At 41.0% G+C, this 16,951-nt stretch overlaps 1 protein-coding gene across 5 annotated transcripts in view; it reads left to right on the top strand.

Moving 5' to 3' along the window:
• The first annotated feature begins 774 nt into the window (after positions 1 to 774).
• Positions 775 to 16,951, top strand: part of LOC118241327 (NACHT, LRR and PYD domains-containing protein 3-like) — a 52,029-nt gene continuing 35,852 nt past the window's right edge. For 2 of the 5 annotated variants that reach the window (XM_081711404.1, XM_081711408.1), the window contains exons 1-4: positions 1,155 to 1,347; positions 4,341 to 4,646; positions 7,103 to 7,144; positions 9,316 to 11,104. In XM_081711404.1, coding sequence (XP_081567530.1) covers positions 1,293 to 1,347; positions 4,341 to 4,646; positions 7,103 to 7,144; positions 9,316 to 11,104 — 2,192 coding nt within the window. In that variant the 5' untranslated portion in view covers positions 1,155 to 1,292. The other 3 variants (XM_081711398.1, XM_081711384.1, XM_081711390.1) reach the window with 3 other exon arrangements.

Raw genomic sequence — 16,951 nt, 5'->3', positions numbered from 1 at the left:
ACAGAGGGAGCTATGGTATAAACACACACACACACACAGAGGGAGATATGGTATAAACACACACACAGAGGGAGATATGGTATAAACACACACACACAGAGGGAGATATGGTATAAACACACACACACACACAGAGGGAGATATGGTATAAACACACACACACACACAGAGGGAGATATGGTATAAACACACACACACACACAGAGGGAGATATGGTATAAACACACACACAGAGGGAGATATGGTATAAACACACACACAGAGGGAGATATGGTATAAACACACACACACAGAGGGAGATATGGTATAAACACACACACACACAGAGAGGGAGATATGGTATAAACACACACACAGAGGGAGTTATGGTATAAACACACACACACACACACAGAGGGAGATATGGTATAAACACACACACACACACGCACACAGAGGGAGATATGGTATAAACACACACACACACAGAGGGAGCAATAGTATAAACACACACAGAGAGGGAAATATGGTATAAACACACACACACACACACACAGAGGGAGATATGGTATAAACACACACAGAGGGAGCTATGGTATAAACATACACATACACACACACACACACAGAGGGAGATATGGTATAAACACACACACAGAGGGAGATATGGTATGAACACACACACACACACAGAGGGAGATATGGTATAAACACACACACACGCACAGAGGGAGATATGGTATAAACACACACACACAGAGGGAGCTATGGTATAAACACATACAGAGGGAGCTATGGTATAAACACACACACACACACAGAGGGAGATATGGTATAAACACACACAGAGGGAGCTATGGTATAAACATACACACACACACACACATACACACAAAGGGAGCTATGGTATAACACACATACACAGAGGGAGATATTGTATAAACTTGCACACATAGGTAGATATGTTATAAACACACACACAGAGGGCGATTTGCTAATCGTAACAAGACAAGGCTTGTTCTTCTACTCTTGTGATGTAATGGCACTTAAAAATTCTCATACTGGCTTGGTTCTTTCTAAAGAGAAAAAAGGTGCAACCAGATTATTGTTCAGATAGAAACAGACAGTGTGTGTACAGGTGAACTCCAGTGAAGAAACAGAGAGTGTGTGTACAGGTGTATTTATAGTAATAACATTGCTTATTATGACGAGCTACAGTGGTGAAAACTGCAGTAGTGAAACAAGAGATAAAGTGAGTGTTTTAACATAAATTAATGTTATCTGCTGTAGTTCTGTAAACTCTGGACATCCTGATGAAGACAGAACCAGACATTCTTCCTGAAGACTTGCAGACTGAACCCAGTAAAGGTAACACTGTCCTCATGTTTCGTAGATATTGCTGTAATCTCGTGTGTTTCTCTCTGTTAGTAATTATGACCTTCAGTAAGATTCATAAAACCAACCATACGGCCAGATTCAGAAAACCAATCATGTAAACTTAAGGTCAAATTCACATGCCAGAATGCCTAGATCTGCAAGACTTATTAAAAGTCCACATTCCTGGAATACTGGATTTTAACCTTTCCTGTACAAAGTGTTCGCTTTGCACTGCAACAAGACTAAACTCAAATAAGGAAAATATTCTTTATTAATTCTCATGAATCCAACAAGATATTTGATTGTGTGGACTATGAATCCACAGTGCCCCTTAGTGACTTTAACAGGTTCTTCAACCTGAACTGTTCTGAGTCCCTCTTTATAAATGTATGTTAACTTTCCCTGTCTTTGAAAGGCTCTGAGCGCGAGCAGAGACGGAGTCCCAGTATGGTGAATGCAGTTTACCTATGAATTAACCTGTCATTGCTGTATTCGCATATTAACCTTTATACTTGCTATTATGTGATTACCTCTTCATTTCAAGTATAATAGACAGAGGAAGACTATTTGATCTATTAATATGAGAACAGTTATAATCATGCTTTCTCTTAATGAAAAATGTAACTGTTTCCTATATATAGTTATGAGCTTTATATTGGTGGTAAGAACTTTTTCTTTTAATTTAGAAATATGTGGACTAAGTGCTCAGGTGAAATTAGTGTGATAAAATTGTTCCCACCTGTTATGGCTTAAATGACATGTGACGGCCCGAGTGCCGCAGGGCAAGGAGCAGGGCGCACAGACCTCTCTCGACGGAGACACACATTTATTAACGTAAAAAACAAAAGATAAACAACACACGTTAACGGCATTCACACGTAACATCCAGTACACCATGAACATCTACTCTGAACACACCTAACATTTAACATGAATAATGACCAACTCCAAACTACACACAAACAGGGGTTTAAATACATACATAAACAAAACCAAGAACTGGGTGCAGGTGTGTGCTAAAAGGGGGCGTGGTTACAAACAAGTCAGCATGAACAGTTAACAGTGAGCCCACTGCACGCGGTGGGCCATACCACGTGATCAGAGGGAAGGGGAGCGTACCATGACAAGACGATTACCACCCAACCCCAAGTAGCAATATATCAGTATGTGTTCCAGTTGTTTATTCCCCCTTTCTTTCCTTTTTATTTACTGTATTAAATTAATCATGTCTTGTAAGCTAACTCGAGATAAATGCCTGAATGAATCAAAACCTGAGATTGAAACAAAGAAACTATGAATATGCATGAACAGAGCTGTTGAGCCAATCCTTCCATGCTGCCCCCGAGATCAGTAGTTAAAAATCAATTCTCAGTATCGGATAGTCAGTTCAAACTCTACAAGAAGTAACTTAAAGGCTGCACCTCTCATGAGAAGAATTACATAATTATAACAGTGTTTTATTTTATATGTTTGTCTTAGACCCAGTCTGCAAATCTATCTAAACTCATTTCATTTGCTCTTCACTACACCGTCAACTTAATCATTTTCTTTTTGTTGTTGGTAGAATTAGGAATTGTTCTGTTTGGCCAACCATAATTAGTTTTAATATAGCCAACCGCCAGCCTTAGGTTTAAAACAGTCTACATCACCCGCCTACAAGCTTGTGTGCTTCCTGAAATACCTTTCCTAAATCTCAGGAACTCTGGCGAAGTTCAGGGCTGTCCAAAAGATTCGGCCCAGCCCATTTTGCCATCTCGGAAAAACTTGGGTGATGAGCTAGGGTCACTGACAGTGACCACACTGACAGTGTGTGTGGTGTAAATTCATCCAGAATTCAGCTACTCCGAAGCTCTGCAAACTCTCCCTGAGCAGAGTAATCATCTGACCCTTGACTGACCTCGAAACACAAGATCATCTACTTCATTCACAGGATAAGCTCTGGGTGCCAGCCATGATCCGTCATTCACATAAATAATTCTATACAATAATTCTATAATTCTTAGGTCTAAGTTCCCGTTAGGATTCCCCAGATAGGTGTTCTTCCCTTTCAGACATTTTTACTCAATTCTCGCTAATTAATTAATTTAGCCATAGTAGCCTCTTGCCTAGTTAGCTTTAACTAAGTTGTGTGTGTAGGTCTGGGTCACTTGATTACTCAATCCACTTTATTGGAAGTCATTCTTCTCTGCTCATCTCATCACGGGACGCTCCCCCCCCACAAGTCACGTGGTACGGCCTGCCACGTGTGGGGGGTTCACTCTTGTTTGTAGCCACAACCCCGTGATGGCACGCACCTGTATGGGGTTTAACGTTGAGTGTGTGTCTGCCTATTTAAACCACCGTCAGTGCCTTAGCGTAGGTCATTGTTTGTTAGCATAATGTTAGTATCCATGTCTGTGTAGCCCATGTTATTGTCTGTATAGCCTATGTTATCCTTAGCGTTAAGTGTATTTATGTTCACTGTTAATGTTATGTGTGAGTGCCACCCTTCTCTTAAATGTTTAATGTCATTAAATGTACAAAAGTCGAGGGAGTCTGTGCATCCTGTTCCATTCCCTGCGGCATTCGGGCAAATGTCACACATCTTATTTAAAAATTTTTTTTTTCTTTTTTCTTTCTTCCTTCTTTCCCTTTTCATTTGTCCACAAGTCCGCTAAATATTTGTGTTATTCATTAATCAGTAAACTTCACATTTATTCATTAAGTTGGATATAATGGCAAGTATATTTGAAACAATGGCATTCGGTCCCTGCACAAAATATGAAGTAATTTAATTTGGTAATTAATCGATAATAAATGATAATCTTTTCCCTACGTTCACGCCTCTCCACATCACTCACACAGCACACTTCACCCAGCACACTCACATTCACTCCTCACTACATCACTCACACAGCACACTTCACCCAACACACTCACATTCACTCCTCTGTCTATTCCTGCACTGTGAACATAAACCATTGAACATGTTTGTGAACCTTCAGTAATCTGGAGTCTGTTGTCTGGATTCAGGATGGACAACATTTCAAAACTACTGCTGGACATTCTAGAAGAGCTGAAGATAGAGGACCTAAAGAAGTTTCAGTGGCATCTGACCAACAGTGTAGAAGATGACAAACGCATCCCAAAGTCCCATCTGGAGAATACAGACAGACTTGACACTGTGGACAAGATGGTGCATAAATATGGCCCAGATGGAGCTGTGGAGATCACACTGGACATCCTGAAGAAGATGAACCACAACCAACTGGCTGAGACCCTGAGAATCAAACACAGTGAAAATAAAGCAGGTGAAATCATATTCACTTTTTAAACTCACTATTTCAGGATTTTATATGCTGATAGCATTTGGTTTTGTTTTGTTAGTGAACTCAATAGACAAAGAATGTAGTGGAAAACAATGCTTAGTTAATTTATACACACAGCACAGCCAGTGACATGGGCAGGGAGGGAGGGAGACGTGAGTGGTGAGGTCAAGAGTCTTTATTGCCCTGTGTGCTGAGGTCAAGAGTCTTTATTGCCCTGTGTGCTGAGGTCAGGCGTCTTTATTGCCCTGTGTGCTGAGGTCAAGAGTCTTTATTGCCCTGTGTGCTGAGGTCAAGAGTCTTTATTACCCTGTGTGCTGAGGTCAAGAGTCTTTATTGCCCTGTGTGCTGAGGTCAAGAGTCTTTATTACCCTGTGTGCTGAGGTCAAGAGTCTTTATTGCCCTGTGTGCTGAGGTCAGGCGTCTTTATTGCCCTGTGTGCTGAGGTCAAGAGTCTTTATTGCCCTGTGTGCTGAGGTCAGGAGTCTTTATTGCCCTGTGTGCTGAGGTCAAGAGTCTTTATTACCCTGTGTGCTCTGGTCAAGAGTCTTTATTTCCCTGTGTGCTGAGGTCAAGTGTCTTTATTGCCCTGTGTGCTGAGGTCAGGCGTCTTTATTGCCCTGTGTGCTGAGGTCAAGAGTCTTTATTACCCTGTGTGCTGAGGTCAAGAGTCTTTATTACCCTGTGTGCTGAGGTCAAGAGTCTTTATTGCCCTGTGTGCTGAGGTCAGGTGTCTTTATTGCCCTGTGTGCTGAGGTCAGGCGTCTTTATTACCCTGTGTGCTGAGGTCAAGAGTCTTTATTGCCCTGTGTGCTGAGGTCAAGAGTCTTTATTACCCTGTGTGCTGAGGTCAAGAGTCTTTATTGCCCTGTGTGCTGAGGTCAGGTGTCTTTATTGCCCTGTGTGCTGAGGTCAGGCGTCTTTATTACCCTGTGTGCTGAGGTCATGAGTCTTTATTACCCTGTGTGCTGAGGTCAAGAGTCTTTATTACCCTGTGTGCTCTGGTCAAGAGTCTTTATTTCCCTGTGTGCTGAGGTCAAGAGTCTTTATTGCCCTGTGTGCTGAGGTCAGGCGTCTTTATTGCCCTGTGTGCTGAGGTCAAGAGTCTTTATTACCCTGTGTGCTGAGGTCAAGAGACTTTATTACCCTGTGTGCTGAGGTCAAGAGTCTTTATTGCCCTGTGTGCTGAGGTCAGGTGTCTTTATTGCCCTGTGTGCTGAGGTCAGGCGTCTTTATTACCCTGTGTGCTGAGGTCATGAGTCTTTATTACCCTGTGTGCTGAGGTCAAGAGTCTTTATTACCCTGTGTGCTGAGGTCAAGAGTCTTTATTGCCCTGTGTGCTGAGGTCAAGAGTCTTTATTACCCTGTGTGCTGAGGTCAGGTGTCTTTATTACCCTGTGTGCTGAAGTCAAGAGTCTTTATTGCCCTGTGTGCTGAGGTCAGGCGTCTTTATTGCCCTGTGTGCTGAGGTCAAGAGTCTTTATTGCCCTGTGTGCTGAGGTCAGGCGTCTTTATTGCCCTGTGTGCTGAGGTGAAGTCTCTTTATTGCCCTGTGTGCTGAGGTCAAGTGTCTTTATTTACAGCACTGGGGTAGAAACTGTTCTTCAGCCTGACAGCACTGGGGTAGAAATCATTTTTCATGTTATCCTAACACTTAGGTGCAAACACCAGATCATTGGGACTAAAACCTGTGCTATCCTGAACAACTTCACAAATGGCAAATAATAACCATGGAACACCTTCTTCAGTCAAGCTCTATGCAATAAGACTGTAGAAGAGACCACAATGGAACTTCTCCACACATCACCTCCAGCCAAATCATCATATACAATAACTGGAAGTGATGGGCACACACCCACCACAACTGTCAGTTACACAGTCAGAAGAGAGGAGTGAAGGCACCTCAGTAAAGCCCATGTTGACACCCTCACCAACACTTGCTCTCCTGTAGCTGTTTGGTCAGACAGACGTAACACTCCCTCTAAAAGAAAAGACTGAGCAGCTCCAGTGTCTCTGAGGATGAAACAGGGACACCACACTCCTGACCAGAGAGAGATACAGTTCCTTCTGTAGAATCAGAGCCAAATGCCACTATGTAGAAAATCTGGACAAATTTCACTTTTTGTTTTCTTTCACTTACAGTTTACATATTTATTTTATATATTCAAAGAACCTAATTTTCTTTTATTAGTGATCTCAATTAATAAATTACAAAGTAGAATATGGCAAAACTCAAAATCATCTGGTATATTAATAAACATTGCAAACAAATAGGATGTGTTTTTTAACACAGACTATATAATTTACAAAATGTCAATTAAGAAATGTTCAGTGTATTTTTAAACATAGCAGTCAACCAAAAATTGCACACAGGATTTACTCACCATTAATAAAGTAGGTTTTATATTTTCTGCTCTTTACTCTGATGTCTGTTCTCACAGGTGGAGACAAATCTGAAGAGTCGACTGCTAAGGGTCCAGCAGGTAAATTCAACCCAGACACACCTTCAGGCATGAATATATATTACTTTAAGCAACATGCTCAAGTAAGCAACAGAAGCAGTATCCTTGGTTCTAATAAAGTCCTAGTCGTGGTTCTAGAAGTCCTAGTCTGGTACTAGAAGATCTATTCTGGGTTCTACAAGATCTAGTCTAGAGTACAAAATCAATCTGCCACAGGAGTGACTTAGGAACAGCTGCCCAGCCAGTCTAGAGCTTCTCAATGTTCAGGGGCAAGAGAACCAGGGTGGAGAAGTAAGTGGCTGGGGGGGAGGTGGAAGGAGCAACATGTTAATGGTTTAGGGTGGGAGGAGCCACAGCAGTGGAGGGTTGGGGTGGGAGGAGCCACAGTAGCTGAGATGGGTCAAGGCTGAGCAACATCAGGATGTAGATGTACCTCGGCAGAAAGACAGCGCGGATTATTAGGCCTGATCAAATAGTAAAGTGTGTAAAAAAGGGGTATATAACGTGCAAAGATGGCAGAACTAACTACGGCAGCACAGCTAAAAGGATCTAGATTGAAACACAGGCATGAGGCACATCCCTAGAACATTAGCACTCCACTGCTCTCAGTCAACAAACTAGAATGATGAGAGATGAAGTGACACAACATCCCAGTTTACCATAACTCTCAATGTCCATGAACCCCAGATCTTTACTGAAGATGGGAAGTAGTTAATAGAATGTCTGAATATACAATACTCTCAAATATATACAGGAAGGTTATTCCATAGAGTGGGAGCTTTATAGGGAAAACCTCTGGGCCCTATGGTAGATTTATTTATTTTATGTATTAATAAACAGCCTGCACCTTTTGATCTAAGCAGACGTAGTGGAATATAACAGACCAAGAATTCACTATGGTAGTGTAGGGCTCTTCATTTCTTTGTAGGTCATTTTATAATTAATACAGAATTTTACTGGTAGCCAATGCAGTGTAGTGTGATCAAACTTTCTAGTTCTAGTAAGAACTCTGGCTGCTGCATTGTGAACTAACTGGAGCTTGTTTATGCACTTAGTGGTACAACCAGATAGTAAGATGTTATAGTAGTCCAATCTGGAAGTGAGAAACACATGGACTAGGTTTTTTTGCATCTTGTAATTATAATATGTTTCTAATCTAATTTCTAATTTCTAATTATACTATGTTTCTAATCTTTGCAATGTTCCTGAGGTGGAAAAAGGCTGTCCTAGAAATGTGATTTACATGAGTGAAGATCAGTTAGATCTACACCAGGAAAGGGCTAGTCTCCTAATCTAAACAGCATTTTAGAGCCTATCTAGTAAAATGTTATGATCTTCAGTATCAAATGCTGCACTGAGATAAAGCAATACAGGCAAAGATACACACCTCTGGTCATAAACCAACAACAGGTCATTAACTACTTTAATCAGAGTGGTCTCTGTACTATGATGAGACCTAAACAGTTACTGCACAAGTAAAGTACTGCACACACACTGTGATTATGAACTAATGCAAGTAGAACTGAGAGATAATCCAAAGAGATAAGACAAAGCAAAGTAGCAGAAACAAAGAACTAATATCCAGCTTGGTTCATTGAAGGACTCAGTGAGCCATTACTGACTGTTCTACCTCTGAGCAATGCTAAAGACTTTGACTATCATTTGGGATCTTTTTGATGTCGCCTTATTTGGTACTACTACTGATAGTTATTCTACTCTACACTAGTAAAACAAAATGGAGAGAAATCATGACATAAAGTTCAAGTTCAAAGTTCAAGTTCAAAGAGGTTTTACTGTCATTTCAGCTATATACAAGTACACAACAAAAATGAGACAATGTTCCTCCAGGATCATGGTGCAACACAAAAACAACAGTGCAACAGACAACATGCTACACAAGTGCAAACAGTCCAATATAGTGCAAAATGTCAATAAATAAACATTAAATAAACAATAATAAATACAGGACAGGACAAATACAAAATGAGTAGACAGTGCAATTATTTAGTACAGTACACAGTACTGGGCATATGTAGAGCAAGTTGTGCATAGCAAACAGTGACATGCTACCCTGAACATAGCAGTCACTGGTAGCAGCCATAAAGTTAACATTTTGAAATTACAATAAAACACTTTCAGACACAAGTTATAAGAATCATGCACATAACTTTTTTCTTCCCATTTTTTAACAGATGGAGGAAAAAGTGATTTCAGCAGGAGAATGAAAATGAAATATAAGCAAAAATTTGGGAACTTGTGTGAGGAGGCTCCAATAGAATGTGATCGTGTGCCGATAAAAGACACTTACACTGAAGTTTACATGATCAAAGGATGCACAGGAGGCGTGAACACAAAACACGAAGTGAGACAGGTGGAGGACTTTTACCCCAAAACAGAAGAAACACCAGTCACACTCAGCGACCTCTTCAAAGTGCAGTCTCCTGAAAACAAGCAAGGTACTAAAGTCCTGACATTGGGAATAGCTGGAGTGGGAAAAACAGTCTCTGTGCACAAGTTCATTCTTGACTGGGCTGAAGAGAAGTGCAACCAGGACATAAATTTCATCATGTACCTCCCATTTCGAGAGCTGAACTTGATCAAGGATGAAAAGTACAGCCTCTCAAAACTACTTCTTTACTTCCATCAAGAACTCCATTCTGGAGATGAAAAGGAGATATTAAATGAAAAACTTCGGCTGCTTTTCATACTGGATGGACTGGATGAAAGTAGAATTCCTCTAGATCTTCATCAGAAGAAGGTATCTAATGTGAATGAGAAGACTACTCTTGATAAACTAATAACAAACCTCATAAATGGAGAACTGCTTCCTTCTGCTCTCCTCTGGATCACTTCACGACCTGAAGCAGTCAGTAAGATAAATTACCAATACTTTAACCTTGTTACAGAAATCCGTGGATTCAATGACCAGCAGAAGGAGGAGTACTTCAGGAAGAGAATCAGAGATGAAGATCAAGCCACCACAATTCTCTCACACATTAAGACTGCAAGAAGCCTTTATATCTTGTGTCACATACCCGTCTTCTGCAGGATCGCAGCCACCGTGCTTCAGAAAATGCTGAAGGATGGTACAGACATGAAAAATGCTCCTAAAACTCTGACAGAAATGTACCTACGTTTCCTGATGTTTCTCACAGAGCAAATGACTGAGAAATACAACACAAAGCAAAACACTGACAATGCAGTTTCATCTGAGACAAAAAGAGCAGAGGTGCTGGGTATCATGAAGCTTGGCAAGTTAGCCTTTCTTCAGCTCCAAAAAGGACGGCTGCTGTTCTATGAGAAAGATCTGAAAAAATATGGCATTAATTCCCAAGAGGCTTTAGTGCACTCTGGAATTTGTACACAATTTTTTAATCAGGAGGGGAATAGCTTCAGCTTTGTGCATTTAAGCTTCCAGGAGTTTCTTGCTGCTGTATTTGTGTTCCTAACATTCAGGGATGAAGGCAACCCACTCCTTAAAACCCCACTGGAGAAAATTAAGTGGAAGTTAAAACACAGACTGTGTGATCTGCTCAGGACAGCAGTAGGTAAGGCCATGAGGAGTGAAAATGGGCACCTGGACCTTTTCCTCCGTTTCCTCCTCGGTCTCTCACTGGAGTCCAATCAGAGGCTCCTGAGGAGTTTACACCCAGAACAGGACATCAGAGAAGAGAGTTTAGAGGAGACTGTGAACTACATCAAGAAAACCATCACGAGAACAAAATCCTTTGAAGAGACTATCAATCTATTCCACTGCTTGAGTGAACTGAAAGACAACTCTCTGATAAGTGAAATACAGACCTTCCTGAACTCAGGGGACCTCTCAACACAGACACTCTCATCTGCACAGTGTTCAGCTCTGGTGTTTGTGCTGCTGATGTCAGAGGAGATTCAAGAGAAATTTGAGCTGAAGAAATTCAGGCCATCAGATAAAGGACTGAAGGAATTACTTCCAGTGTTGAAAAATACCAGGCGAGCTCTGTAAGTATCTTTTGGATTAATCATTTTAATTTTTAAAGGTGTTTATTACTGAAGCTCCTTCTGTAACTAATCAAATTTTGTGAATGTATTTCTCAGTCAGAGCAAACTGAACAATAGTTTTCATTTCCAGTGGTAAAAGGTTGTACTGTAAGTATATTTTGAATGGTACACTTTGGGGAATGGCTTTTCTGACAGCAACAACATTAAAGAACAGACAAGCCTTTATCTTAAGAGCAGACCAGTGCATTCCAAAATGACTGCAGTGTCTTCTTACCAGTTGGAATGCAACACATGACTGTCATTCTGTAATTCAAATGTCCCACTGGTCTCGCTGCCAAACACTCAGGAAGCCACAATGAGTCAAGACACAGGAGTGTTCAGCAAGGAGCTCTGTATTTTTTTTAACAGAGACAGAGAATATATATACATTGTGTGTGTGTGTGTGTGTGTGTGTGTGTGTGTGTGTGTGTGTGTGTGTGTGTGTGTGTGTGTGTGTGTGTGTGTGTATGTCCAGTGATGGTTGGTGCTCTGTGTGCATGTATGTCCAGGGATGGTTGGTGCTCTGTGTGCATGTATGTCCAGTGATGGTTGGTGCTTTGCGTGTGTATGTATATCCAGTGATGGTTGGTGATCTGTGTGTGTATGTATGTCCAGTTATGGTTGGTGCTCTGTGTGTGTGTGTGTGTGTGTGTGTGTGTGTATGTCCAGTGATGGTTGGTGCTCTGCATGTGTGTGCATGTATGTCCAGTGATGGTTGGTGCTCTGTGTGCATGTATGTCCAGTGATGGTTTCTGCTTTGCGTGTGAATGTATATCCAGTGATGGTTGATGATCTGTGTGTGTGTGTATGTCCAGCTATGGTTGGTGCTCTGCGTGTGTGTGTGTGTGTGTGTGTGTGTCCAGTGATGGTTGGTTCTCTTTGTGTATGTGTATCCAGTGATGGTTAGTGCTTTGCGTATGTATGTATGTCCAATGATAGTTGGTGCTCTATGTGCATGTATGTCCAGCTATGGTTGGTCCTCTGTGTGTATGTATGTCTAGTGATGATTGGTGCTCTGTGTGTATGTATGTCTAATGATGGTTGTTGCTTTATGTGCATGTATGTCAAATGATGGTTGGTGCTCTTTGTGTGTGTGTGTGTGTATGTATGTCCAGTGATGGTTGCTGCTCTGTGTGTGTATGTATGTCCAGCTATGGTTGGTGCTCTGTGTGCATGTATGTCTAGTGATGGTTGGTGCTTTGTGCATGTATGTATGTCCAGTGATGGTTGGTGCTCTGTGTGTTTGCATGTCTAGTGATGGTTGGTGCTCTATGTGTGCATATATGTCCAGCTATGGTTGGTGCTCTGTGTGTATGTATGTCCAGTGATGGTTGGTGCTCTGTATGTATGTATGCATGTATGTGCAGTGATGGTTGGTGCTCTGTGTGTATGTATGTCCAGTGATGGTTGGTGCTCTGTGTGTATGTATGTATGTATGTATGTATGTATGTATGTATGTATGTATGTATGTATGTCCAGTGATAGTTGGTGCTCTGTATGTATGTATGTATGTATGTCCAGTGATGGTTGGTGCTCTGTGTGTGTGTATGTATGTATCTATGTCCAGTGATGGTTGGTGCTCTGTGTGCATGTATGTCCAGGGATGGTTGGTGCTCTGTGTGTATGTATGTCCAGTGATGGTTGGTGCTTTGCATGTGTATGTATATCCAGTGATGCTTGGTGATCTGTGTGTGTATGTATGTCCAGTTATGGTTGGTGCTCTGTGTGTGTGTGTGTGTGTGTGTGTGTGTGTGTGTATGTCCAGTGATGGTTGGTGCTCTGTCTGCATGTATGTCCAGTGATGGTTGGTGCTTTGTGTGTGTATATATATCCAGTGACGGTTGTTGATCTGTATGTGTGTGTCTATGGTTGGTGCTCTGCATGTGTGTGCATGTATGTCCAGTGATGGTTGGTGCTCTGTGTGCATGTATGTCCAGTGATGGTTGGTGCTTTGCGTGTGAATGTATATCCAGTGATGGTTGATGATCTGTGTGTGTGTGTATGTCCAGCTATGGTTGGTGCTCTGCGTGTGTGTGTGTGTGTGTGTGTCCAGTGATGGTTGGTTCTCTTTGTGTATGTGTATCCAGTGATGGTTAGTGCTTTGCGTATGTATGTATGTCCAATGATAGTTGGTGCTCTATGTGCATGTATGTCCAGCTATGGTTGGTCCTCTGTGTGTATGTATGTCTAGTGATGATTGGTGCTCTGTGTGTATGTATGTCTAATGATGGTTGTTGCTTTATGTGCATGTATGTCAAATGATGGTTGGTGCTCTTTGTGTGTGTGTGTGTGTGTGTATGTATGTCCAGTGATGGTTGCTGCTCTGTGTGTGTATGTATGTCCAGCTATGGTTGGTGCTCTGTGTGTTTGCATGTCTAGTGATGGTTGGTGCTCTATGTGTGCATATATGTCCAGCTATGGTTGGTGCTCTGTGTGTATGTATGTCCAGTGATGGTTGGTGCTCTGTATGTATGTATGCATGTATGTGCAGTGATGGTTGGTGCTCTGTGTGTATGTATGTCCAGTGATGGTTGGTGCTCTGTATGTATGTATGTATGTATGTATGTATGTATGTATGTATGTCCAGTGATAGTTGGTGCTCTGTATGTATGTATGTATGTCCAGTGATGGTTGGTGCTCTGTGTGTGTGTATGTATGTATCTATGTCCAGTGATGGTTGGTGCTCTGTATGTATGCATGTATGTATGTCTAGTGATGGTTGGTGCTCTGTGTGCATGTATGTCCAGTGATGGTTGGTGCTCTGTGTGTGTGTATATGTCCAGTGATGGTTGGTGCTCTATGTGTGTATGTATGTCCAGTGATGGTTGGTGCTCTATGTGTGTGTATGTCCAGTGATGGTTGGTGCTCTGTATGTATGTATGTCCAGTGATGGTTGGTGCTCTGTGTGTGTGTGTATGTATGTATGTATGTCCAGGGATGGTTGGTGCTCTGTGTGTGTATGTATGTCCAGTGATGGGTGGTGCTCTGTATGTATGTATGTATGTATGTATGTCCAGTGATGGGTGGTGCTCTGTCCTGTCTTAACCTCCTCCCCTTCCCCTGCACCCAGTGCAGTAACCCAGGGGTCTGTGGTTCTGATAGAGTAGCTGTGTGTAAACTGGCTGCTGCTTCTTTTTCAGCTTTCCTTTTTCAGGGAACACAGATGAGTGAACAACACTGTGTGTGTTGAAGTCACCACACTAGAGTGGAACAAGAAACTGAGCATGTACTTAAATTTACTGTAGGTTATGAGATCAAAGAATTTATGAGACAGGTGAGATAAGACAGGTGAGATGAGACAGGTGAGATGGAACAGGTGAGATGAGACAGGTGAGATGAGACAGGTGAGATAAGACAGGTGAGATAAGACAGGTGACTGGAGTTCTTCATTGTGAAAAAAACTAAATGTATCAGACAAATAAACTCTAGTAACAGCCTAGCAGCACATGTAGCTTAAAGTGAAAACAAAAAACACCAAACAACACACCAGTGGTAAAACTTTTGAATTTATTTCACCAAGTACAAGTCTATTTATCAGTCCAAACACCATGTATTAGTAAAGTTTAGCCTGAAATGAGGTGAGGAATTGCTGAAGTACAGAGGAAATTCTTATAGGATAAAGCATAAAGAAACACTAACCAGGTAGAGAATTATCAATGTAAAGAACCAGGCTAACAAAGATTGCAAAAGATAAGGCAATGAATAACACGAACCAAACATACCAAATTACCTGAACATGTACCAAGCATAACATTGAATACAGCAGAGCAGCAGCAACAGAGAGACAGTACACAGCACACAACAGAGCAGCAGTAACAGACAGGACGCAGCACACAACAGAGCAGCAGTAACAGAGAGACAGGACACAGCAGAGCAGCAGTAACAGAGAGACAACACACAGCAGAGCAGCAGTAACAGAGAGACAGTACACAGAATGTGTGGTGGAGTTTCTGACCTACTGAAGGCCATAATCATCTGTTCCTCATGTCTGTCATTACAAAAATCTTTAACCCTTTTCGCTGCCTCCCATCATCAATGTTAGTAGTTCAAACAGTTTCCACAGTAAATGCTCCAATCCAACTCTTGCTCTTACAGGCACTTGGCTAGACAACAATAAATTAAGCACTTCAGCCAACAGATTCTTTTCCAAATCCTCCTTACTCGTTCCCTTAAGATAAGACAAGGAAATGCAGCCTCAGCTTCATCTAAATTATGACAGTCAGCTGATACAATTTAAGATTTATTGACTCTAGCCATTGCCAACACTCCACACCTGCAGAGTTTATATATATTTTCTCAAGTCAAAAATGTGTTCATGCCTCTCACTTAACAAATCGCTATCCATATAATTATTTTCTAATTTGCTTCTCTGAATTCCATCATTTATACATATGTTGACTTAACTGTAACTTATTTGAGTAAATTAAATTTAGCACAAAATTCTATTAATTGCCACTTACATTGTTATATTTCTTATCCTGTAATACTTTAATCCCACCTTCTCCTACTGCTACTATTTTAATGTGTCCGTAATATGTACATTCTCTACTGCTGTAATTGTAACCGGTTTTACATACTGTACCTCCATCAGTTACTTTATTGTATTTATTATTGTATTTATTAAAACCACATCAATATATTTTGCATGTACGCATTTTATAATTAGATGATATTAATCATGTTTAAACACATCTGTCTGCGTATCCATTCACTTCTTTTAGTGATTAAAATGAGTGCCCTCCCCCCTATACAACCATACCACAATAATCTTAATTATAACCTGAAAAAAAAACGTTATGCTGGTATGTCATATAATTGTACGTTATTGTTGGTAATCAATTAACTTGCGATAGCCACATCAAGACAAACATACTGCGCATTTTCTTTACTTCACTCATTGTGGCCACATGTAGACAACAACAACTGGAACAAACAACATTTAACATTTATCTCTTCAGCACTTTTTCTCTGGCGCTCTCTTTATCTCTTTATTCACTGCACATTTGTCTTTACTTTATCATTTTTATTAAGCCGTTTTTTTTCTCACCATTTTCCATTTACAGAAAGATTTTTATGAAATCATTTTCATTTTCACCGGCTTGTTTTCTAACTATTAATCTTTTTTGCTATTTTTATATTTTATCAGTCTATTCTCACTCTATGGACACTCTCAGTCAATTGTCAGTCTGCACTTTTAAGACCCCCAAGACCTACTACAAAACTCTGTGGACAAGGTCTTAATACCACCTATGCAGAATGTTTCAAACAGGACTTCTGCTTACCTATAATGGTGCACGTGTGTGGATTCAGACCCTGGTCACAGAACAACGCAGCTCTGGGTCGTCTATCAGCTGGTGCTGATAACCCTACTGCTGACGGTGCGGGTCCGTTTGAAGAGAATAGCCGGTCCCGTCTTTACTCTGAGCTCAATATTACAAACGAGGCATAGTCCAGAATATGTCTAACAGTCACACACAACACATATTTTTATACAGTTTTCAGAAGTGATTATGTAATCACCCCACCTTCTTTACATACTAGTGTTTGAAATTTCCACCACTATGTGCAAACATACATTATTCAATATATGCAAATTGAGATCCATCATTATGCAAGTTAAACTTGACACCCTTATATCCCATTGGAAGATTTTTTTTAAAAACAAAGATGATCTCAACTCACACCACCAAACACCTGCAAGATGATGTGGCAGGTCAGTATCACTCTGCCCTTGTGGTAAGATAATGAACCTTAGCCACAGAACTCTCAAAGAGGCTTTCAAGTCTTTTAAAAACAGAGATCTTTTTC

This window comes from Electrophorus electricus, chromosome 1 (genome assembly GCF_041902795.1).
Source record: "Electrophorus electricus isolate QZ-2024a chromosome 1, ASM4190279v1, whole genome shotgun sequence".
Classification (NCBI taxonomy): Eukaryota; Metazoa; Chordata; class Actinopteri; order Gymnotiformes; family Gymnotidae; genus Electrophorus; species Electrophorus electricus.
Note: the sequence above shows the minus strand (reverse complement) of the source record. Positions and strands in the feature narration are given on the sequence as shown.